This window comes from Gymnodraco acuticeps, unplaced genomic scaffold, assembly GCF_902827175.1.
Source record: "Gymnodraco acuticeps unplaced genomic scaffold, fGymAcu1.1, whole genome shotgun sequence".
Classification (NCBI taxonomy): Eukaryota; Metazoa; Chordata; class Actinopteri; order Perciformes; family Bathydraconidae; genus Gymnodraco; species Gymnodraco acuticeps.
In genome coordinates, this window is record NW_022990701.1 from 5019294 (window position 1) to 5043209 (window position 23916).

At 42.7% G+C, this 23916-nt stretch overlaps 1 protein-coding gene across 1 annotated transcript in view; it reads left to right on the forward strand.

The window, feature by feature from the left end:
• The window catches only part of myo15ab (myosin XVAb), a 73174-nt gene that overhangs the window by 46458 nt on the left and 2800 nt on the right, over window positions 1-23916 (forward strand). The window contains exons 41-73 of the mRNA XM_034231244.1: window positions 240-312; window positions 835-1026; window positions 1587-1657; window positions 1741-1814; window positions 4508-4616; window positions 9218-9286; window positions 9393-9457; window positions 9535-9924; window positions 11023-11104; window positions 11275-11373; window positions 11560-11620; window positions 11910-12003; window positions 12105-12222; window positions 13041-13156; window positions 13244-13303; window positions 13505-13580; window positions 15316-15431; window positions 15633-15751; window positions 16259-16400; window positions 16526-16637; window positions 16726-16800; window positions 18173-18378; window positions 18465-18583; window positions 18993-19062; window positions 19180-19252; window positions 19428-19501; window positions 20088-20170; window positions 20424-20554; window positions 20641-20735; window positions 21390-21467; window positions 21667-21763; window positions 22837-22997; window positions 23079-23212. Coding sequence (XP_034087135.1) covers window positions 240-312; window positions 835-1026; window positions 1587-1657; window positions 1741-1814; window positions 4508-4616; window positions 9218-9286; window positions 9393-9457; window positions 9535-9924; window positions 11023-11104; window positions 11275-11373; window positions 11560-11620; window positions 11910-12003; window positions 12105-12222; window positions 13041-13156; window positions 13244-13303; window positions 13505-13580; window positions 15316-15431; window positions 15633-15751; window positions 16259-16400; window positions 16526-16637; window positions 16726-16800; window positions 18173-18378; window positions 18465-18583; window positions 18993-19062; window positions 19180-19252; window positions 19428-19501; window positions 20088-20170; window positions 20424-20554; window positions 20641-20735; window positions 21390-21467; window positions 21667-21763; window positions 22837-22997; window positions 23079-23212 — 3634 coding nt within the window. The remainder of the gene's footprint in view (window positions 1-239; window positions 313-834; window positions 1027-1586; window positions 1658-1740; window positions 1815-4507; window positions 4617-9217; window positions 9287-9392; window positions 9458-9534; window positions 9925-11022; window positions 11105-11274; window positions 11374-11559; window positions 11621-11909; window positions 12004-12104; window positions 12223-13040; window positions 13157-13243; window positions 13304-13504; window positions 13581-15315; window positions 15432-15632; window positions 15752-16258; window positions 16401-16525; window positions 16638-16725; window positions 16801-18172; window positions 18379-18464; window positions 18584-18992; window positions 19063-19179; window positions 19253-19427; window positions 19502-20087; window positions 20171-20423; window positions 20555-20640; window positions 20736-21389; window positions 21468-21666; window positions 21764-22836; window positions 22998-23078; window positions 23213-23916) is intronic.

Below are 23916 nucleotides of genomic sequence, written 5' to 3' on the forward strand. Positions count from 1 at the left end.
AGGCCTCATAGGCAGAAAGGGAAGAGTGCTACCAACTTTATTTTTGTGATGCCGTTGAGAAACCATTTTATAACCTGATCAAACGGCATTTATTGCATTATAGGATAAAAACACCTCTCATAATTTCAAAGTTGCCAGTAATTGCTGTGTGTCAGAGGTATTTTGGCTTTCCCAAAAGAGAGCAAGGCGTCATGTCACATTCAGCTGTTTGTCTATTAAGTGCTGTTGTTCTCCTGCAGGTGTGTCCTTCCTGTGTCCTCTACACTCCTGGACAACAGGGGAGGAAATGGCTAAAGACATCCTAAAACACAGGTATCATCGTTTGGACTATAAGGGCCATGTTAGCTGAAAAATAAAACATTTCAGAGCTGGTGGGGTGGTAATAATAGCATTTGAAAAATTATGAGAGAGAAACATTTCTAAATGTACAAGAATCAGTGTCTTAGAGACGTTTGCTGAGGTTCTTTTCTCTCGCACACTTATGATATTTGTATTTCAGAAAGTATCCTTTTTGTTGGTTGGATATTTTATTTTATTTAATTAGAACATAACCCTTCTCGCCCCACTCTGTATTTTATTTGTACCTATTGAACAAAACCTGACACACCATTGTATCTTACACTTATACAAAGACAAGCTGGGAAAAGGAAAGAAGATGTTTAGGTGGAACTGTTGATCAGAGCAGATTTGCGTGCATTATTATATTGGTGTGTGTGTGTGTGTGTGTGTGTGTGTGTGTGTGTGTGTGGTGTGTGTGTGTGTGTGTGTGTGTGTGTGTGTGTGTGTGTGTGTGTGTGTGTGTGTGTGTGTGTGCGTGTGCGTGCGCGCGTGCAGGGGTGTGACGGAGGGCCGTCGGGGCTGGTCGGTGGTGCTGAAGGAGCCGGCGCAGTGGGTGGAGCTGGAGGGCTCAGACTACGTTCTGGACTTGATGTCGGACCTGGAGCTTCCTCCTGACTTCCCCAAACACAGCAGCTACTTCATCATCTCCGCACAGGAGCCGACCCGAGTGCGGACCAATGCCAGCATGTGAGACACACATTCACTAAAAACAGAAGAATGTGCTATACTTGTGTGCAATTTTGGGTATTATAGTTAATATAATAATAATAATAATAATAAGTATTTATGCTACTTTATAATCTTACTCCACTAGTTCTTAGAGGGAGATAATGAACGTTTTACTCTACTAAAATATAATCAAAAATACAATTATCTTTCTGGTCTGTGTGCCATAAAATGCTATTTATTTATTTTGCCTGGAATTGGACCTGATTACAGGCATTAAGACTAACTCAGTATAAAGCCAATGTTCTTGTTGATGGTCTTGTTTGTTTATGTAGTTCATAAAGAGCAGTATTACATTGTTTCATAATATCTTTAAATGTTACCTATGCAATGATGCAATTATTTGACCTCTAATAACTGTATATGTTATTATTCAACAGCGTATTGGGCCAAGTGCTTTAACTTTAAGACTTTCTAACATTTAGCTGATAATTGTACTTTACTTATGTCACAGGTGTGTGTATTTCATCCACCGCTGCTTCAGTACTGACAAATGAGTGTAATATTTTTTTGTTTTACAGAAGCCTGTTGGGTGGTGGCTTTGACAAGAAGGATGTCATACCTTCAGCCTTACCTGGCTATGATGGACAAGGTAAACATTTAGGCTAAAACAACAAAGACAGACACGTATATACAGACAGCAGAGGCTGAAGTGCTCTCGTCTCCTCCTCACAGACTTTGAGCCTCAGAGAGGGATGGATCGTTATCTGGACAGCCTGTTTGACCCTGTGCTGTCTGAGGGGACTGGAGTAAGTTACATCTCTTACTCACACTGACACACTTGACCTCCTGAGAGGGGATTCCTCTGTCAACCATTTACTGTTGGTTACTGCACTGGTCCCGTAATGCTCCATTTCTCTTTGCAGTTTTTGCACTACAGAGATAGTAAAGAAGACAGTTAGGTTTATTTATAATACATAATAAATATAGTAATGGTAATTAATGTAACGAAGGTGCTAAGAATAGAAAAGAAAATACTGTATTGTCTACATTTTGTTTCAAACAGCAGGAATGTGTTTTGATTTGCATGTGCAAATTCTGTTATTAAGAAGGCTACATTAAAACCCATCAAATTGTGTGATTGGTCACACTTTGGATTTCAAAGTAGAATAAGCTTACAGTAGGTTTCTCATTGTATGGCCTTTGCACTTACGGCTTCTAAACTTTGTAACAGTCTTGAACTTTCTATTAGATCAGCCCCTTTCCTTAACATCATTTAAAACTCAACCAAGAACCTACCATGATAGTTAAGCATTTGTGTTCACCAATATTTAGCTTCATTCAGTTGCGTTCTAGTTGAATCAATGCTCTTACCTTATTATTGTTTATGTCACTCTTTTTGTTACCACAGTGCAGCACTTTAGTCGACTTTTGCTGTTTTTAAATGTGCTCTAAATATAAACTTAACATAAAACTATCCTAGCAGATTGCCAGAGATGCAGTGTTAGATTACTGCTCTCTGCTCAGTTAAGGCAGCAGTGAAAAATCGTTGCCTTTTCATTTGTAAGGCATTATCCACCACAAAATGTAATCTACACCCCTGTCATTAAAATGACACTTGTAGTATGACCTGATTGTCTCTGATTGAGTTAAATCCGCTGGTACTAAGTCTGGTCAATGGTGCAGTGAATGCTGGCCATGTTGGATCTATCAGTCTTCGGCAGCGACGTGCTGAATGTTAGCCGTGCTATCGGATGTGGCTGACAGGAATTAGCATGTATCAGATGTGTTCTACAGACCTCTCCCGCCCAGCAACCTATTACGTTACCCAGTTACCGTAACTGTCACAGCGACTAGATCGCCACGTGATTTCCCACCCAGGCAACGCAAGGATCTACTTACGAGGAACTGACACTCTGGCAAATGAAGGGCTTACTATTTAATGAGACATGGCCTACAGACACACACTGCTGTGGATGTATGGGTCAGCGGCTGATTTCTGATGGACCGGCTGCTCACTTACGAGGGGATTTCTCTGATCCGACATTCAAAAGTCTGTTTTTTATCTCCCTGTATGTCTCTATAGCACTACTGTTGACATAGACACTTACAAGTTGAAGAAATTCTCCACCAAAAAATCTGTTACTATTAAATACATCCCCTTTTGGCTTAAAAGGCAGATCTTCAATTGTTTTAGTTTGCTCCTTCATAGTAGTTGGAGTCAGCTTGGATTTCAACCAAAGGAGACTCTGCAAAAAAATAAGAAAAAACATGTCACAATATATTTAACTGTTCTACTGCCATGATTTGTTATCGCCTCCACATAGCCCGAAAATTCCTCTGAATATATATTTTTAGAGATCTATTGGTGACATTTCTTTGGAGCACACTGAACACACAGATCAGTTGTGGAGGATGGGAGGCTGCCACCCTCGCCCTGGCCAGGAAAGCTCAAAAGCATGACTGGCACATCCTGCATAACACTACAACGACAGCAGCGCCTCTAAGTAGGCTCAAGTCCCGCCTCCCCTACAACAAGGCAGCACAAGAGATGCTCAATTCCACCTCTGAGGACCTCTCCAGAGATGCATGGTTGGCGGCTGCTTGGAAGGAGTGGGAGATATATCCCACTCCCTCCCGCATTCATCGCTACATCTGGGACCCAGGAGATGGCGCCATAGGAGGAGACGACCTACCACGCCGGCAATGGACCACACGAAACCGTCTACGAACTGGGGTCGGTCGCTTCAAAACATCGATGAAGAAGTGGGGCCTGGCAGACAGTGCTGCATGCGAGTGTGGTGACCCTGAACAGACTGCCAAACACATAATCACCACCTGCCCTTTATATAGACCACCCTCGGAAGCCAGCCTCTTCGACTTAGGACCAGAGATGCGGGCATGGCTACACGACAAGGAGTCTCTGACGTTACACGAAGGAAGAAGAAGAAGTTGTGGAGGAGTGAATTCTGCTGCTGGAGATGATGCTTTTTTACACTTTTTGTCAACGTTGAGGGTATTTATTAAAATACATTATAACTGCAGGAGCAAACTATACACCTGTCAAAGAGGTAGAGCCCGTTGTCATATGAAATTAATACAATACCAGAGTTTCAGTACCAAATTGACCAAAATATTACCTAAAGGGATTAACAAAACCAAATTTAGATTTTTATTAGGAACTATCTGATCAAAGACAAACAGGATGCAGAAAGACCAGATATTTGCCAGCTTTTGATACTGGATACTGTCAATACTAATAATTATAGATTCAAGAAATCAATCAAACTTTATTTGTAAAGCAGCTTTCATTCATTGGATTGCAGTTCAAAGTGCTTCACAGATGACTGACAATAATAATGTCTATGAACCATTCTCAATCAAAAGCCATCATTAGCCATCATATAAGCCGATACTTACATATCAGCCAATATACTGTACTTTGTTTTTTCATGTTGTAATCTGATTCTTAAGTATAATTTCTTTCTGTCTGTCCTCACAGGAAGCAGAATCAGCCGCAGGACTGTCCAGCAGGATGAAGGGGGCTGGGGGGGTTGGAGGCGGGTGGCAGCAGCAAGGACAGTCAACCGGCCCCCCACCTCCACCTGGAGGTCAGTGAAAAACACAGGCTCTGTTTCAAATACCTCCCTTGTTCACTCATTCACTTGATGGTTTACTCTTTGGCAGGAATCATTTTCAATTGAAACAACATTTTTTCTCACAACCTTTGTTACTGTATTAAGACAGAGCAACGATGAGACAGCACCATCGTCTTGAATCACTAACTGGGATCTTGCAATATTGTTGTCAAAAAATGACAGGGAAAAGTAAAAAAAACAAAAAGACTTACAAAACCTTACTTTGTATTAGCAAAAAAAGAGGAGACAACTAATAAGCAGTTCCATTTCCTTTGCTTCACACACCATACAGTATGAACACACTATGTAAAGTCATGTGGAATCAGTGCAACTTACTTCACAATGAACAATAAAAACAACATGGTTATGGTTTTCTTTGACTACAATATAATTAAAATGTTCCGACTTTTTTTGTATTTTTTTTTTTTAAACAACTTTATTTTTCATCCATCCATCCATCCATCTTCTCCCGCTTATCCGTGGTCGGGTCGCGGGGGTAGCAGTTCCAGCAGAGAGCCCCAAACTTTCTTTTCCCTGGCGACATCAACCAGCTCTGACTGGGGGATCCCAAGGCGCTCCCAGGCCAGCGAAGAGATATAATCCCTTCACCTGCGGTCCTAGATCTACCCCTTGGTCTCTTCCCAGCTGGACGTGCCTGGAACACCCCCCTAGGGAGGCTCCCAGGTGGCATCCTAACTAGGTGCCCGAACCACCTCAACTGGCTCCTTTCGACGCGAAGGAGGAGCGGCTCAACTCCGAGTCCCTCCCTGATGACCGAACTTCTCACCTTATCCCTAAGGGAGACACCAGCCACCCTGCGGAGAAAACCCATCTCGGCCGCTTGTATCCGCGAACTCGTTCTTTCGGTCATGACCCATCCTTCATGACCATAGGTGAGGGTAGGAACGAAAATGGCCCGGTAGACAGAGAGCTTTGCCTTCTGGCTCAGCTCCCTTTTCGTCACAACGGTGCGGTAAAGCGACTGCAGTATCGCTCCCGCTGCTCCGATTCTCCGGCCCATCTCACGCTCCATTGTTCCCTCACTCGAGAACAAGACCCCGAGATACTTGAACTCCTTCACTTGGGGTAAGGACTCATTCCCTACTTGGAGTGGACAGTCCATCGGTTTCCTGCTGAGAACCATGGCCTCAGATTTGGAGGTGCTGATCCTCATCCCAGCCGCTTCACACTCGGTTGCGAACCGATCCAGTGAGTGCTGAAGGTCGCAGACCGATGAAGCCATTAGAACCACATCATCTGCAAAAAGCAGTGGTGCAATCCTTAGCCCACCGAACTGCAGACCCCCTCCCCCATGACTACACCTCGAAATCCGATCCATGTATATTACAAACAGGATTGGTGACAAAGCACAGCCCTGGCGGAGGCCAACCCTCACCGGAAATGGGTCCGACTTATTGCCGAGGACCCGGACACAGCTCTCGCTTTGGAAGTACAGAGATTGGATGGCCCTGAGTAGAGACCCCCTCACCCCATACTCCCGCAGCACCTCCCACAGTAACTCCCTGGGAACTCGGTCATACGCCTTCTCCAAGTCTATAAAACACATGTAGACCGGATAAGCGTACTCCCAGGCCCCCTCCAGGATCCTTGCGAGAGTAAAAAGCTGATCCGTCGTTCCACGACCAGGACGGAATCCGCATTGTTCCTCCTCAATCTGAGGTTCGACAATCGGCCTGACCCTCCTTTCGAGTACCTTAGAGTAAACTTTCCCGGGGAGGCTGAGTAGTGTGATGCCTCTGTAATTGGCACACACCCTCTGATCCCCCTTTTTAAAAAGGGGAACCACCACCACCCCGGTCTGCCACTCCTTCGGTACTGTTTCCGACTTCCACGCAACGTTGATGAGACGTGTCAAACATGACAGTCCCTCAACACCCAGAGCCTTCAGCATTTCCGGGCGGATCTCATCCACCCCCGGGGCTTTGCCACTGTGGAGTTGTTTGACGACCTCAGTGACCTCCCCCCGGGAGATTGGTGTTGATCCCCCGTCATACTCCAGCTCTGCCTCTAACATAGAGGGCGGAGTTGTCGGGTTCAGGAGTTCCTCAAAGTGTTCCTTCCAACGCCCTAACACTCCATCAGTTGAGGTCAACAACGTCCCATCCTTACTGTACACAGCTTGGATGGTTCCCTGCTTCCCCCTCCTGAGGTGTCGGACAGTTTTCCAGAACAACTTTGGTGCCGCCCGAAAGTCCTTCTCCATGTCTTCTCCGAACTTCTCCCACACCCGCTGCTTTGCCTCGGCCACGGATGAGGCTGCTGCCCTTCGGGCCTGTCTGTACCTTGCAACTGCCTCTGGAGTCCCCCGGGATAACAAATCCCTGAAGGCCTCCTTCTTCAGTCGGACGGCTTCCCTGACCACCGGTGTCCACCAGGAGGTTCGAGGGTCCCCGCCGCGGCTTCGGCAATAGAGGCTTTGAACACCGACCACTCAATGTCCACAACCTCCACAGGAATGCCCGAAAAGCTCCGCCGGAGGTGTGAGTTGAAGGCCTCCTGAACTTGGGCCTCCTCCAGACGTTCCCAGTTCACCCGAACTACACGTTTGGGCTTATCAGGTCTATCCAGAGGCTTCCCCCGCCACTCGACCCAATTCACCACCAGATGGTGATCAGTTGACAACTCCGCCCCTCTCTTTACCCGAGTATCCAAAACATACGGCCTCTGGTCCGATGATACGATAACAAAATCGATCATGGACCTTCTGCCTAGGGTGCTCTGGTACCACGTACACTTATGAGCATCCTTATGTTCGAACATGGTGTTTGTTATGGCCAATCCATGACTAGCACAGAAGTTCAGTAACAAACCACCACTCCGGTTCAGATCAGGGGGGCCGTTCCTCCCAATCACGCCCCTCCAAGTGTCTCCATCATTGCCCACATGTGCGTTGAAGTCTCCCAGCAAGATTAAAGAGTCCCCTTCAGGAGCCCCATACAGGACTCTTTCCAGAGTCTCCAAGAAGGCCGTATACTCTGAACTGCTGTTGGGTGCATAAGCACACACAACAGTCAGAGTTTTCCCCCCCATAACCCGCAGGTGTAGGGAGGCGACCCTCTCGTCCACTGGGGTAAACTCCAACAACGAAGCACCTAACCGGGGACTTGTGAGTATCCCCACACCCGCCCGGTGCCTCACACCTTGAGCAACTCCGGAGAAGAATAGAGTCCAACCCCTATCCAGAAGTAAGGTTCCAGAGCCGACGCTGTGCGTAGAGGTGAGCCCAACCAGATCCAACTGGTAACGCTCCACCTCCCGCACAAGCTCCGGCTCCTTCCCCCCCAGAGAGGTGACGTTCCACGTCCCCAAAGCCAGCTTCTGTCGCCCGGGTCTGATCCGTCGAGACCCTCCGCTTTCACTGCCACCCTTCTGGCAGCGCACCCGACCCCATCGCTGTTTCCCGTAGCTGGTGGGCCCGCGGGGACGGAGAAGCGGAGGTGTTGCCCACGTTGCCTTTTCGGGCTGGGCCCGGCCGGGCTCCGTGGCAAGCCCGGCCACCAGACGCTCGCCGACGAGTCCTCCTTCTGGGCCTGGCTCCAGAAGGGGACCCCGGGCTTCCTCCGGGCCGGGTATCCTCACTTCCTGTGTCGTCTTTCATAAGGTCTTTTGAACCAATCTTAGTCTGGCCCCTTGCCTGAGACCAATTTGCCATGGGAGACCCTACCAGGAACACAAGGTTCCGGACAACACAGCCCCCAGGTTCATCAGGGCTTTATTTTTCAGTTTTTCACAAATACAGTATGTCCAACATTTATGACAAAAAGTTGCAAAACCCTAAAAACCCGAAGCCCAGAAACTGCTTAATGACAGACATATCCAGAACATATGCCCCATGGAAACAGGGGAATAATGACACCTGGGACAGGTTGGAGCGACACTGGGCAAAATCTTAGCGAGTCTGTCATTGGAGTAATGTAGCCCGTGTACTACCTTAAATTGGATTAATCCATGTCTAATACAGAAAGAAGAGGTGTGTATACGTGAAACAATGTTTTTGTTGTTTTGTATGTTCTCCAATATCTCCTTCCCATGCTTCTTTAGTTTTATCCCATGTGGGAGGGCAGTTATTCAGAATCAATGTATATATTTTGGACACAGCCCCATTATTAAATGGATTAATATTAAGAACTGAGTGAGCTAGATCTTTAGAGGGTGGACATGGATATCAAATATTCCGACTTTTAGCTAAATAAAACTAAACACTAAAGACTTCAAGATGAGGTCCATTAACTATGATTCAAATGCACAAGGAGATTTGAACACCTCCCTTTAGTGAATGTAGTAAATCATGTTGCTACTGACAGGTATATTGCCACACAACTTTCATTTATGCGTCATATTTGTACTGTGGGAAAGTAGTGTTCATGCTGTGAACCACTTACTGTGTTCATTAATTTTTGAGAGCTTCAATTTAATCTAGGCACTGAAATAAAAGAGCACATACATAGCCATACAGTATAATAACACACTGAAGGAACCTCAAACTCTCAATTCATAATTACCAAGTGTAAAAAACACCACACTCTTAAAATATGATGTTTGTTTGTCTACAGCTGTGAGAGTCCTTCCCGTGGGAGGCGTAATGTCACCTCCCGTCGCTGCTGTGGCACCTGTAACACCTGGTTCGTATCAAGCGTGAAGAAAAATAAGAAAAAAGAACCCCCTCATTACACATCATTTGTCATCCCTCCTTCCTGTTGACTGTGTTTCTCCTCCTCTCTCCTCCAGATGCCCAGCAGGCTGTTTTGTCCCGGCAGCAGCAGGCCATCGTGAACCAGCAGGCCATCATCATGGTAAACCCTCCGTCTGGATCTGCGTCTGTTTATCTCTCACAGTTCTTGTTTTGGAGTTAACGCGTCTTGTTTCTCAGGCCCAGCAGATGACCATGCAGGCCATGGCCATGACGAGTCCCCCTACTTCCCCAATCACAAGCCCCCCCATGAGCCCTATACTCACTCACCCTCCCAGCCCGTATGCACCTGCCAGCCCCTACGGCTCCATACCCCCGAGTCCATATGCTAACATCCCACCCAGCCCCTACGCTAACTTCACACCCACCCCCTACGGTGCAGCAGACATCCAGCACAGGCATCCCTACTCCCCCCCTTCTAGACATGAACAAACTCCCTCACACCCTCCTGCGGACCCCAGGACGCGACCCGAAGCTCGGCCTCAGCCCCAGACATACTCCTCCAAAACTGAGCCGACACAGCCCCAGGCTAACGCTTCTTCACGGGTCAGTAACTCTGAGGCATGTGAGGTAACAGTCCAGACTGACGTATTACATAAGTCGTTGTTAATTTATGAAAGATGTTTATAGTTGCTGTTGTTGTAAAGTCGAACAACAACAAGCTACAGTCCCTCAGGAAAAATGTTATCCTCAAAACAAGATCCAGTTTCCTTAAAAGGATAGAGTGAGAGGTTTGTTAGAAATAAAATAAAGAACTGTATGTAGGATGATGAGAGGGAAAGCAAGTGTATTTGAAAATGAAATATGTATGACCTTTTAATTAATCATTAAAATCAACAACTCACGTGTCTGAGAGACGCACTGAGGCTAAAGGAAAATAAAAACGAACAGAGACAAAACAAAAGAACAAATACAGAGCCAAACAAACAGCATCTGTCACAGACCCTTACTGAGAAGAAGTGAAAGGATCAAAATCAGTCAATGGGATGAGAAAACTCCCAATAAAATCTCAAAGTAAATGCCAAACTAGACGGAGGGCGGTGCAGATGTGGCTGGTTCAGCGTCTTCTGACTGTGGTGCATCTTTTGAATATGTTGGTCATTTTTTTTTTAGGGCAATAATAGGGGTTTTTAATATGTTTTAGTCACATGAGATTGTGTGGATCTGAATCAGATTCCAGTTTACAGTAAATGTTCACATACAGGACATTTGCTTTGGTGAATTGGTGCATAGACAAGAAGAACAACAGAACTTTTTTACAATACAAATATTTTAAAATAATTACTATTTAAAATGGAAATATTTGGACAGAATGTTCAAAGATATATTGAACGAAAGATTCACAGTATTAAGAATAAAAGTATCTGGAACATATAGAGATAATAATGCAATAAGATGCCGTGATGCACCATCCAGTTTCTAGATTCCAGTTCTGAGATAAATGAGCATAAGTGCGACATTACATTTTTCGACCCAACCTCACAGACAAATTCTAAAAACAAATTATACTGTGCTGCATTCATAATCCTGTATTTATACAGTCCCTTTTCTACCATTTACTTTGCCACGACATTGTCCTGGCTGCGACACAATCTCAAGAGACAATATGTAATGTCTGCAAAGCCTTCATTTTAAACTCTCTCTCTCCTCTACGTGTGGCTTTTTCAGGTTCAGTCAGGAAAGGACAGTGGCTCTCGGAGGAAGGCTCCAGGCATCCCCATAAACAAGGACAAACCAGTCAGGAAGTTTGGTAAGAGAGTGAGAGACAGAGAAAACATGAGAGTCAGCAGGAGAGAAAGTCCCCTCAGTCCCTTAAATCTAAAGTGAAAGAACACCTTTTCCCAGCAGAGCATCACTCCTTATTGCCTGTTTTATTCACTTTTTGTTGTTGTTGTTGTTGTATGTGTGTGTTTGTCTTAGCCCCAGTTGTGACGACTCCCCTGCCCCCTGCTGGCGAGGTGGTGAAGTTCTCAGCAGGTCGCACCACAGAGCACATCTTCCCCAGCCAAGATGTGCAAGGTGACTGAATTTAAAAGCTTTTAAATATTTATGACTGAATGACTGAAAGATGATCATAAAGTTGATACACGTATTTATTTCTTGATTTCTAGAAACAATGGTTGGTATTTAGATGTGAGCAATGAAAAAATTTAAAGTGTTATCTGCATAATTCATACATTTATACTTTATATTATTCCTTTTAAGCAATCATCAAAAGATACAACTCCCCACCTCCATCAGATGACATGCTGCTACAAGAAAAGAGGTGACGTCTTGTACACACACACACACACACACACACACACACACACACACACACATGCATAATTGTATGTGTCGCACAGCAGTTGATGCTTTCTTCAGTCACAGAATTAAATAATACCATGGCTACAAAAAATGACCTACAGATACTGAGTGGGATGTTAATGCTCACAGTGAACACACACAGCACCAGGGATATTGTATTCACACACATAACAAACACATATTAAACAGTAGTGTATTTGAAAACTCTGCAAGCTGTAATGTGTGCTGTTGACACTGTGTGTGTTTAGGAGAGGAGAGGGGAGGTTTAGGAAGAAGCAAACCCCTCGTGATGAAGCTTTACAGATCCTCAAACCTCAGATGGAAAACCCACCAGCTCCACAGGTACACACACACACACACACACACATTCATACACACACAGAATATGCAGCATGCTGGCAGTGAAATCAGTCATACAGGGGAACATTTCTGTGTCCGTCCAGCCCAAACGTCCTGCTGCCCCCTCACCATCTGCGTCTGCAATTAAAGAAGCGGGATTTAAACCCACCAAGAGCACGAAGACAAGAGCACCTCAACGTCTTCTCCCCCTTCCTCCTCCAGGTACTCACACTCACTCAAAGTACACATCCACATATTACTTTACAGAGTTATACTGTAGGTACCTGTGTATATGCTTGAGTCATGTAGATTTAAGAAAAAAAGAAAGGCTTTATTGCAATTGTACAGAACAGGTTCTAACATAATAAATAAAATAAATACCATGTCATTTTGCACTAAAATAAGAACACTGATTGTACTATAAATACATTCAAATATTACGCTGGAATACATGTAATTATTGCACTAGTATGAATGTAATTATTGCACTAGTATGAATGTAATTATTGCACTAGTATGAATGTAATTATTGCACTAGTATGAATGTAATTATTGCACTAGTATGAATGTAATTATTGCACTAGTATGAATGTAATTATTGCACTAGTATGAATGTAATTATTGCACTAGTATGAATGTAATTATTGCACTAGAATGAATGTAATTATTGCACTAGAATGAATGTAATTATTGCACTAGAATGAATGTAATAACTGCCAGTAGCGTTGTCCTCGTATTGCATGTGAGGGGGAAAGGCTAAGCCACATCCCATAATATGCAGTTTAAGTGAGTTAGTCTCTTTAATTAAATCAACTTTACTTAATGAAAGTAACTTGTGGGTGCATGTTTCCATAGATGTTTATAGATATGCAAAGGAAATTAACAACATGTGCAGCATCTGAATGTAAACGTTCTAAATGATGCTTCAAATCATTCAGTGCAGATTTAATCATTAACATGCACACTTAGTAAATATATTAAAAAAAATAAGGACATCAAATTGGGGGAAACTAAAAAGTAAAGTGATTTATTTTGAGCAGTTTCTCGAGAGCTTCCGGTAGAGATTGAGACTATCCAGACACAACTTCATCAGAGCACCAATGAGGAGCACTACACCTACACCAACGTTCCCTGGAGGCTGTACCTCAGGAAGGAGGTGTGTATGCAACTACACACATATCATGAACAGCTCTCACAATGTCTGTATTCTTTACTATTGTGAATATTTTACTTGCTTTTACAGGTTTTTTATCCGAAAGACAGCTTCAACAATCCTCTGGTGCTGGATCTCATTTTCAAACAGGTAACAGTTGAAGAGTGAATGGAAGAAAAGTGCATCTCTTTTAATGTTCATGTAATCGAATACTTGTATTTGTCATTCACCATTGTTTTCACCTCTCACCAATTGTGTTCGGGATTTTGACCTGACAACACAGAAATCATAGAAATATCAATGTTAGTTATTTCTCACATCCTCTCTCGTGTCCTCTGTTGTTTGGTGCAGATCGTGAACGACACTCTGTCAGAGGCCTGTGTTCGCATCACGCGGGATGAAAGGCAGAAAATGAAGGGCCTTTTCGGTAATCCGTCTGTTCTTCCTGCAGACATTTCTTTAGACCTTATTCCTCTAACATACACTGAACAAAAATATAAATGCAACACTTTTGTTTTTGCTCCCATTTTTCATGAGATGAACTCAAAGATCTAAAACATTTTCTATATACACAAAATAACCATTTCTCTCAAATATTGTTCACAAATCTGAAAAAATCTGTGATAGTGAGCACTTCTCCTTTGCCGAGATAATCCATCCCACCTCACAGGTGTGGCATATCAAGATGCTGATTAGACAGCATGATTATTGCACAGGTGTGCCTTAGGCTGGCCACAATAAAAGGCCACTCTGAAACGTGCAGTTTTGCTTTATTGGGGGGGTCTGGGGGGGTCCGAAAACCAGTCAGTATCTGGTGTGACCACCATTTGCTTCACGCAGTGCAACACATCTCCTTCGCATAGAGTTGATCAGGTTGTTGATTGTGGCCTGTGGAATGTTGGTCCACTCCTCTTCAATGGCTGTGCCAAGTTGCTGGATATTGGCAGGAACTGGAACACGCTGTTGTATACGCCGATCCAGAGCATCCCAAACATGCTCAATGGGTGACATGTCCGGTGAGTATGCTGGCCATGCAAGAACTGGGATGTTTTCAGCCTCCAGGAATTGTGTACAGATCCTTGCAACATGGGGCCGTGCATTATCATGCTGCAACATGAGGTGATGGTCGTGGATGAATGGCACAACAATGGGCCTCAGAATCTCGTCACGGTATCTCTGTGCATTCACAATGCCATCAATAAAATGCACCTGTGTTCGTCGTCCATAACATACGCCTGCCCATACCATAACCCCACCACCACCATGGGCCACTCGATTCACAACATTGACATCAGAAAACCGCTCACCCACACAACGCCACACACGCTGTCTGCCATCTGCCCTGAACAGTGAAAACCGGGATTCATCCGTGAAGAGAACACCTCTCCAACGTGCCAGACGCCATCGAATGTGAGCATTTGCCCACTCAAGTCGGTTACGACGACGAACCGGAGTCAGGTCGAGACCCCGATGAGGACGACGAGCATGCAGATGAGCTTCCCTGAGACGGTTTCTGACAGTTTGTGCAGAAATTCTTTGGTTATGCAAAGCGATTGTTGCAGCAGCTGTCCGAGTGGCTGGTCTCAGACGATCTTGGAGGAGAACATGCTGGATGTGGAGGTCCTGGGCTGGTGTGGTTACACGTGGTCTGCGGTTGTGAGGCCGGTTGGATGTACTGCCAAATTCTCTGAAACGCCTTTGGAGACGGCTTATGGTAGAGAAATGAACATTCAATTCACGGGCAACAGCTCTGGTGGACATTCCTGCTGTCAGTATGCCAATTGCACGCTCCCTCAAAACGTGCGACATCTGTGGCATTGTGCTGTGTGATAAAACTGCACGTTTTAGAGTGGCCTTTTATTGTGGCCAGCCTAAGGCACACCTGTGCAATAATCATGCTGTCTAATCAGCATCTTGATATGCCACACCTGTGAGGTGGGATGGATTATCTCGGCAAAGGAGAAGTGCTCACTATCACAGATTTTTTCAGATTTGTGAACAATATTTGAGAGAAATGGTTATTTTGTGTATATAGAAAATGTTTTAGATCTTTGAGTTCATCTCATGAAAAATGGGAGCAAAAACAAAAGTGTTGCATTTATATTTTTGTTCAGTGTATTTGTGTGTTGACATTCATGTGTGTCTGTTTGTGTGAATGACAGCTAAACACGCGGTTGAACAGAATATGGATCCTGTGGAGGAGCACGTGAAGAAAACTATCGTCACGGCTGCCAGGGAAACCTGGGAAATTTACTTCTCCCGTCTGTTCCCTGCGTCGGTAAGGATGGTCAACCCTGAGAGGAAAATATTATTGATTGTGTTTGTGAGTTTGTATTGATCCTCAACTGTGTGGTGTGTGTGTGTGTGTGTGGTGTGTGTGTGTGTGTGTGTGTGTGTGTGTGTGTGTGTGTGTGTGTGTGTGTGTGTGTGTGTGTGTGTGTGTGTGTGTGTGTGTGTGTGTGTGTGTGTGTACGTACAGGGCAGTGTGGGAACAGGTGTGCAGGTGTTGTCCGTGTCCCACAGCGGTATAAAGCTGTTGAAGACCGTAAAAAGCAGCGCTGCAGCTCCAGACTACTTCAGAGTCTTACGACCATACACGTATGTCCTGTTTCTTAGGTCTATTGACCTTTGTTTAATGTTGTTTGATGTTCCAGATATTCCTGTTTTAAACTCGGTGTCAGGTTTCACAGACAATAATACCAAATTGCCTCTGATTATCTTAACTTTTTCTTATTTTCTAAATATTTAGATTCAGATTTGGCTTTTTCAGGCTATATAATAACCTGACAGTACATTATTATATATCTTGGTAACATATTTTGTTTAGTATGGAAGGGGAAAATGGTCAAGATGTCTAGTATAATGTGAATGGACTTAGTTAAATATGAAGAAGTTGAAAAACGATGACTAAAAAATATATGTTCATATTTTAATACAAATAGTTGATGAATCATATACTGAAATAATAATTTTATTTATTTTTTAAATAGTGGAACAAAGGCCAATTCACTTTTTAAAAGTAAAAAAAAAAAAGAGTTGGAAGTGTATGCTGTATATCTTACGGATTTTATAATAATATTACATTCTGCACTGTATTTATTTCAGCTATGCAGACATCCTGTTTGTAACCATCCCCTCTGAGAACATGCTGGAGTTTAATCTGACCAACGAGAAACTGATCCTGTTCTCAGCCAAGGCTCCGCAAGTCAAACATCTCATAGACACCTTCATCAATGAGATCAAAAAGGTACAGCACACACTCTTCAGTATGCTCAATTTAAATAAATACTGGAATAACCAAAAGTAATGAAAATGCAAATAACAATACAATGACAATGTAAGAGTATGCATTTGTGTGTTTTTCCCAAGTAGGACTCAGATTATGTGATCGCAGAGCGAAACTTTGTGACAGACGACCGCTCGATGCTCAGTTTTCACAAAGGTGACATCATCAGGCTGCAGGTTATGGACGGGCTGGAGAAGGGTGAGAAACTCTGCTACATGTAGTAGAAAAATGTTATCTTATAAATGAATCTATGATCCGAGCGTGTGTTTATGTGTGTATCCCTCAGGTTACAACTATGGCTGTGTGGTGAGGAAGAAGGTGGTGTTTTTGGAGGAGCTGAAAAGAGAAACTCAAGACTTTGGTGAGTGTTCATAAATACCTTTATTTTAGTATAAAACAAAACCAGGTCTATAAGCTTCACCTCCTTGTATTTGGTAGCCAGATGCTAGTGCCATGGCCAAGGATAAATATAAACAAAGAATCAATTCACACTGACAGCTTCGATAGATGAACTATCCTGGACTGTCCCCTGGAGGTGTGATGCTATCATAAGCCAAGGAGAAATAGGTGCAGTGACAGCACACTATAAATGCAGTGTTGTTTCAGATTTCTTTTTCAGAGGGAAGACGGTGATGCAATTTGAAAAATATTGATTTATTTCCTGAGGACACAAAAGCTGAAATAAGATCACTGATGAGCAGTAGTCATATTTTACATCGCTTCACAGATACCTGATAGGACAAACTCAGTGTGTGCTTTCACATAGATTTTTGTAATTTTCCCTGCATCTATTTTTCATTTGGACTCTGACTATTTGGACCCCAAACCACCCTTAAAAACCTTGTTAGGATTCCAGTAAATCACTACATGTTAACATCATATGAAAGGAGAACGTACATCTGGTATTGTTAATACTGGTATATTGCAACGCCCCTAATCTTTTTACTCCTATCATTATTTTCTAATTGAACATAGAAGTCAAATGTTTCAGTTTTATTCTCCTTGTAACAGCTGTATGTCTATTTCTGTGTATATACAGTGAAAGCAACCGAAATCTGGAGTCCAATACCTTGCATGTGTACACACTTACTTGCCAAATAAAGATGATCCTGATGAGCAAAGCTTTCAGAGATACAGCTTTGGAGTTTAGATTTTAGGGTTAACAAAATATATATACAATTAAGTGAAGGTGTTGGGTTCAGGCATGTAAGGTTAGGAAACAATGCAGGGTTTTAATGTAAGTCAATATGATGTCCTCACAAGTGACACAAGTATCCAGGTGTATAGTATCTATAATTAGACCAAAAGCTGCATTTTGTGCCAGGTTATCAGCGTGGCCATGAGGGGAGAGTTAAGTCTGGTAAATAAGAGGGAAAAGCATGCAGATACAGATCTGACTTGTGTAAATGAAAGGCTGACCTGCTGTTAGAGGAAAAGCAGATAGGGATCAGGACCGCTGCAGAAAGGAGGCTTGTTCAGTGTCACAAAGCACTCAGGACTGTTTGCTTTTAATGAGTGGTTTTAATCTCTCGGCTCTGTGTGTGTGTGTGTGTGTGTGTGTGTGTGTGTGTGTGTGTGTGTGTGTGTGTGTGTGTGTGTGTGTGTGTGTGTGTGTGTGTGTGTGTGTGTGTGTGTGTGTGTGTGTGTGTGTGTGTTGTGTGTGTGTGTGTGTGTGTGTGCGTGCGTGCGTGCGTGCGTGCGTGCGTGCGTGCGTGCGTGCGTGTGTGTGTCAGGTTGGAAGTTTGGTGCTGTGTTCGGCCGCTCTGGAGCGTTCCCAGCCGAGTGTGTCCATGCCGTCGCTCCTCCTGACTTCCTGTCGCTGCCGCTGGACCGCAAGTCCGAGCCTCGAGGAGGAGCAGGCCAGTTTAATGTATCATCAGCAGTCGCAGTTGCCGTGGCATCCACCATGGCTGCACACGAGATAGATCAAACGATTGAGGTACACACACACACACATGTTTTTTTTCTGTCTGCAACACTGATCTGAGTGTCGGATGTTTTTCACTGTCAATCTCTGATTTTCAGAAGGTTTCCCTTGACGGCTTTGCTGAAGGAGATCTGAATGAGAGGACTCTTCAGGACACTAAATATGACATGTTGGAGTTCGCCAAGAAGTACTTCAGACAGGGAAACAACATGAAGGGGTGAGACCCAGAAAGAAAATGTGCACACACACACTGAAATCCTCACAAACACACAGAATAAGAGAGTGCCTCAACGCTCTAGAAAGTGGCCTTTTTCTCAAGTTCTGCGCTTAAGTATACTTTTGAAGTTCATTTTTTTGAGACATTTTTTTTTCTTCACTACATACAATAAGCAGCTATATTTACAAACAATTGATATACATATCATTATTAGTTTCTAAGATAAGATACTAAACAGCATCAAAAGCTCAACCTTAGAAAACTGAAAGATTAAGGTGTTGTTGTTTGTTACCATTCTGCATAATAAGTCTTACTAGTACTTTTACTAGTAATACAGTATTTTTTCAAGCATGGTTTTGCTACTATTGCTTTTTCTGTGAGCCTGTTTAATCTGCATTTGTGTTTTCAGAGATTCCATGAAGGGCAAAAGCAAGAACAGAGACTCCAGAGAGCCGACTGAAATGATCAAGTTCTCCAAGGTGCTTTCCTTCTTGCTCAAAGCATGTTAGCCCATGTTTTCATAATTTGTGTTTTCTTTGGTGTATTGAATTGTGCACATTACATTACACATTTCCTGTATTATTTGATCTTTGCAGACTCCTCTGACCGAGTCTCTGATAGAGTTTACGGACATGGCCATGAACAGGGTGGCAGCTGACCTCTTCCTGTGTAAGCTCTCACCTTCTCTCCTCTAATTACATCCTCTTATTACATTACTCTTACACCTGATTCATCCTTTGTCAAAATGAGATGTTCCTGTATCGGATTAACTCAAGTGCTTGATTTCTCTGGAATCTGCTATTGGAGATTTAAATATTGTTGACCTGAGTGTGTCTCTGTGTAGCGGTGATGCGTTTCATGGGTGACGCTCCCTCAAGAGGATCGACAGAACAGGAAGTGATCACTACTTTCCTCAAGGTAAATACACACTTGTTTTTCTTAAGCTACTATTTACATTTTTAAATTACTTTATTTATTTATATTAATACTTACATTCGTTTTTAATTTGGGAATTCATTTAACATTTTTATTTGTAGCTTATACAGAAAGATTCAACTTTAGTTTTTTTATATTTATCTTTATTGTTTTTTTGTTACTGGAAAAGAAAACTTAGTTCGTACTTCGTCAGCTTCGTTAAAAGGCATTTAATCTACTACAATATTTAATTGTATTTGTACTTCTATGTATTTCATTTCTTATTTGATTCAACAAGTATGGACTCTTATGTGAACAACAGCAGTGATTAATTGTGAAGCAACTGCTGCACAGCGCCATCTCCTGGAATGTGAAGTCAATTTCTGTGTTTCAAAGTCAAGAGGTTACAGCAACTCATGCTGTCTGCTTTTTTTCTGTAGTGACATATTACAACTGCGAATTACCTGAAACAAATACATTTATTATTTATTTTAAACCATGCAACTTTTTTTTGCCGTTAGAATATTTTTCCCGAGTTTAATTTGACGATGATAACCCTGCTGTGTGTCCGCCCCCCCACCCCCCTCAGCTCATAGGAGAGTTCACCTTGATGCGGGATGAGGCTTATTGCCAACTCCTCAAACAGCTTACGGCTAACACCAGCTCCAAACCGTGAGTTTCCCACATCAGCAACATACACACATAAACCAACCCACACACTGTGCTCCTCTTTCTTAACCGAGCGTGTAATCCTGAGTGTGTGTGTGTGTGTGTGTGTGTGTGTGTGTGTGTGTGTGTGTGTGTGTGTGTGTGTGTGTGTGTGTGTGTGTGTGTGTGTTGTGTGTGTGGTGTGTGTGTGTGTGTGTGTGTGTGTGTGTGTGTGTGTGTGTGTGTGTGTGTGTGTGTTCACCCTTGTGTTGTTCAGTGATAGTTGCCAACGAGGCTGGAGGCTGCTGTACATCCTGGCCGCCTTCCATCGCTGCTCTGAGGTCCTCAAGCCCTTCCTGCTGAAGAACCTGCATCAGGCGTCCCGCAGCGCAGGGGTGCAGTATCAGGGTAAAACACACGCGCATCATAATGCTGTACACATTGCCACAAACAGCAGGATATAATGTTTTCTTTTTAATTTGTAAATTTGTTAGGCATCGCTAAAGCATGTGAGCAGAACCTGAAGAAGACGTTTCAGTACGGCGGCCGTGTCGTTCCTCCCAACAGCATGGAGCTGAAGGCGGTGATGGTCAGGGCCGCTTTTATTTACCTGCAGTGGTGTAAACATCTGTCTAATTTACTATTTACTATTTTAACTGACATATATTGAATATAAACCTCCCTTTCCTCATGTATGTGAGCCAGAAATGTACGTAAAATAACTGTTATATATAATTGTAAACAATATGTAGATATATATATATTTACATTTTTATTTGATCGTTAGAGTAATACTTTTTACTTATATTTAGATTCCATATCAACATTTGGCTTAAAATGTTGACTTGGATTTCATATTTAGTTTTAGTATCAGCATTAAGATATTAATTGAATATATAGATACAGATTCAACATTTGGATTTGCTATTTAGATCTGGATTACATATTTAGATGAATCATTTAGATTAAGATTTAACATTTATTGTAATGTTTGACAATTATTGCTATCTCAAACATATTTTAATAATCAAAATATATACATTAGAAAATGGTAGCTGTATTGTTACATTTGGGCCTCTTCAAGGGTGTAAAAATAATAGTTTTATTATATTTTATATTAATTATTATTTATATGCAGTTTTCTGTGGTTTAAGGTCCTAAATAAATCAGCCATATACCAACATGTCCAGTGTTATGTGCAGCACACACTGTAGTATATGAGGGTGTTTGTCTTTTTTCTCAGGCCGGACGTAGTTCAAAACGTCAGCTGTTTCTATTTCCTGGAGGCATTGAACGTCACGTGAAAATCAAAACGTGTTCTGTAAGTGTTCATACACACTATATTCTTTCATCACGACTGCAATCTAAAGGAGACAGCCGTAATGTAATGTGTGTGTGTGTGTGTGTGTGTGTGTGTGTGTGTGTGTGTGTGTGTGTGTGTGTGTGTGTGTGTGTGTGTGTGTGTGTGTGTGTGTGTGTGTGTGTGTGTGTGTGTGTGTGTGTGTGTGTTGTGTTTCCAGGTTGCTCTGGAGGTGATTGAGGAGCTGTGTTATGAGATGGGTTTACACAAACTGGAGGCCATGGAGGAATATGCCATATTTCTAGTCACCAACAGAGGTTTGCTCACAGAGGCCTGCCTCTCTCTCTCTCTCTCTCTCTCTCTCTCTCTCTCTCTCTCTCTCTCTCTCTCTCTCTCTCTCTCTCTCTCTCTCACACACACACTAAATATTGTATTGGTGCACAAAGTCAATCTCCTCGTCACTGTCAGTGAAGCGGATCCACTCACAGATCACATGTCAGACTATCCTCTGGTTTCTGTGGGAGAAACTCATTCATGTTCACGAGTCCTGATCGGGCTGTCATGGCAATATAACGAGAAATGCTCGATATCATCTTTCATTTCCGATGTCACAAGACTGCCAATAACAGGCCAGTACACATTTCCCTCTTTATTATTTATTAAGACGTTAGGATACCTTTTGTTTGCACGCTGTTTATCTGTATAGTTTTATTAAAAAATATGATGCTCCAATTGTCAATCATTTATCCAAGTAGTTAATTCATACATAGTTACAAACACAACATAATAAACATTTTACAGTATAAGAAACTAGAATTGTGGTTTTTCCTTTTTTTTTCTGATGGAGATTTTTTATGTCACTTGTTTAATGTACAAGTTTTTCATTTCCTTTGCTGCTTCAGCCATTTGTATGTAAATTACTCACCCCATACATCGTATATTTGAAGGAACCACTATTTTCCCAGGGCCTCTACGGTAAAACACTTCAAATGTAACAGTGTCGTGCTTTCCCAGACTAGCAAATCGACCATGCAAGGGTTAAAAAGTGTGTTTGGGAACATACAACTGGATGAACAGGACGTTTGCCTTTAAACCTGGCCCCCCCATTTCCTCCATTCATCAAGACATGTCAGGGTAGTCATGTCAGTCGTTTTTATTTATCTAGAGTTTGCAAGATAACCAAATTGTTCCATCGAATATAATTTGTATAGTAGTCAATGCTATTCTTTAGATGAATAAGAATATCTCTGTGTTATAAATAATTGTACGTGTGTGTGTGTGTGTGTGTGTGTGTGTGTGTGTGTGTGTGTGTGTGTGTGTGTGTGTGTGTGTGTGTGTGTGTGTGTGTGTGTGTGTGTGTGTGTGTGTGTGTGTGTGTGTGTGTGTCCAGGTCAGAATGTGCGTCCCCTGAACAAACACGAGTACATCCTGGACGTTGCGACAGAGGCGGAGTTGGTGGACACGAGCTACAGCTTCTGGTTCAGACGAGTCGTCTGGACTCAGCCGCTCAAGTTTGAGAACGAGCTCTGCGTCGCCATGCACTATAACCAGGTACCATTAGTGAAACTTTACATACATGCAGTATATGTTACCTACATGTGTGTATGTAACTGTGTTTGTGTGTATATCCAGATCCTGCCAGATTACCGTAAAGGCCTGCTAAATATTCTTCCACATGGGAAAGTGAGCGATCAACAGTTTCATCAGATCTCCAAACTGGCAGCTCTTCAGCACAGAGCCAAAGACATCCTCTTCGTCCCCACCATGTAAGAAACCAGCAAAGTTTGACAATACAGCCTCGAGTTTCAGTCATAAAGGGGAAAAAAAGTCTTATTCCTCTTTATTTCTTTACAGTTTAGGGTGCAGAAAACAAACTGCTATCATTAAAAGGACTTTAATGAAAAGTGGTCTTAATATAGAGAAGAACAGGGATAATTTACATACCTCAAGAACAATATAACAGTAACAAATTAATGTACAAAAGAAAGGAAACCCTATTAAAGGTAGAACCAATGAGGGTAAGGCCAAAGGCACAAACAGAAATAAATAAAATAAAATTATTAAGCTCAAATAAATATAAATGAAAACAGTATTGTATAACAAATATATATCTAACATTTCCAAAAGCCTTTCCAAATAGAAACGTTTTTAGATCACATTTTATTTACTGTATTTGTTTAAACGCACTTGTGGAAATATACATTTAGCCAAATTAATATTTGGTCTGAAAGGAAACTATTTTTCTCCATCCCATAATCCTATCACTGTCTTAAAAGTAAAACATTGTGCAGTGTGGGTCTGGTTTAAGAAACTCACGGTTGAAGAGAGAACACAGTGCAGTCAGTAGTTTAGGTGTTTAAAGTGTGTGATACATTATTTTTCTCAGCTGTGAAAACTCTTGCTGTTATCACTACACACACACACACACACACACACACACACACACATACACACACACACACACACACAC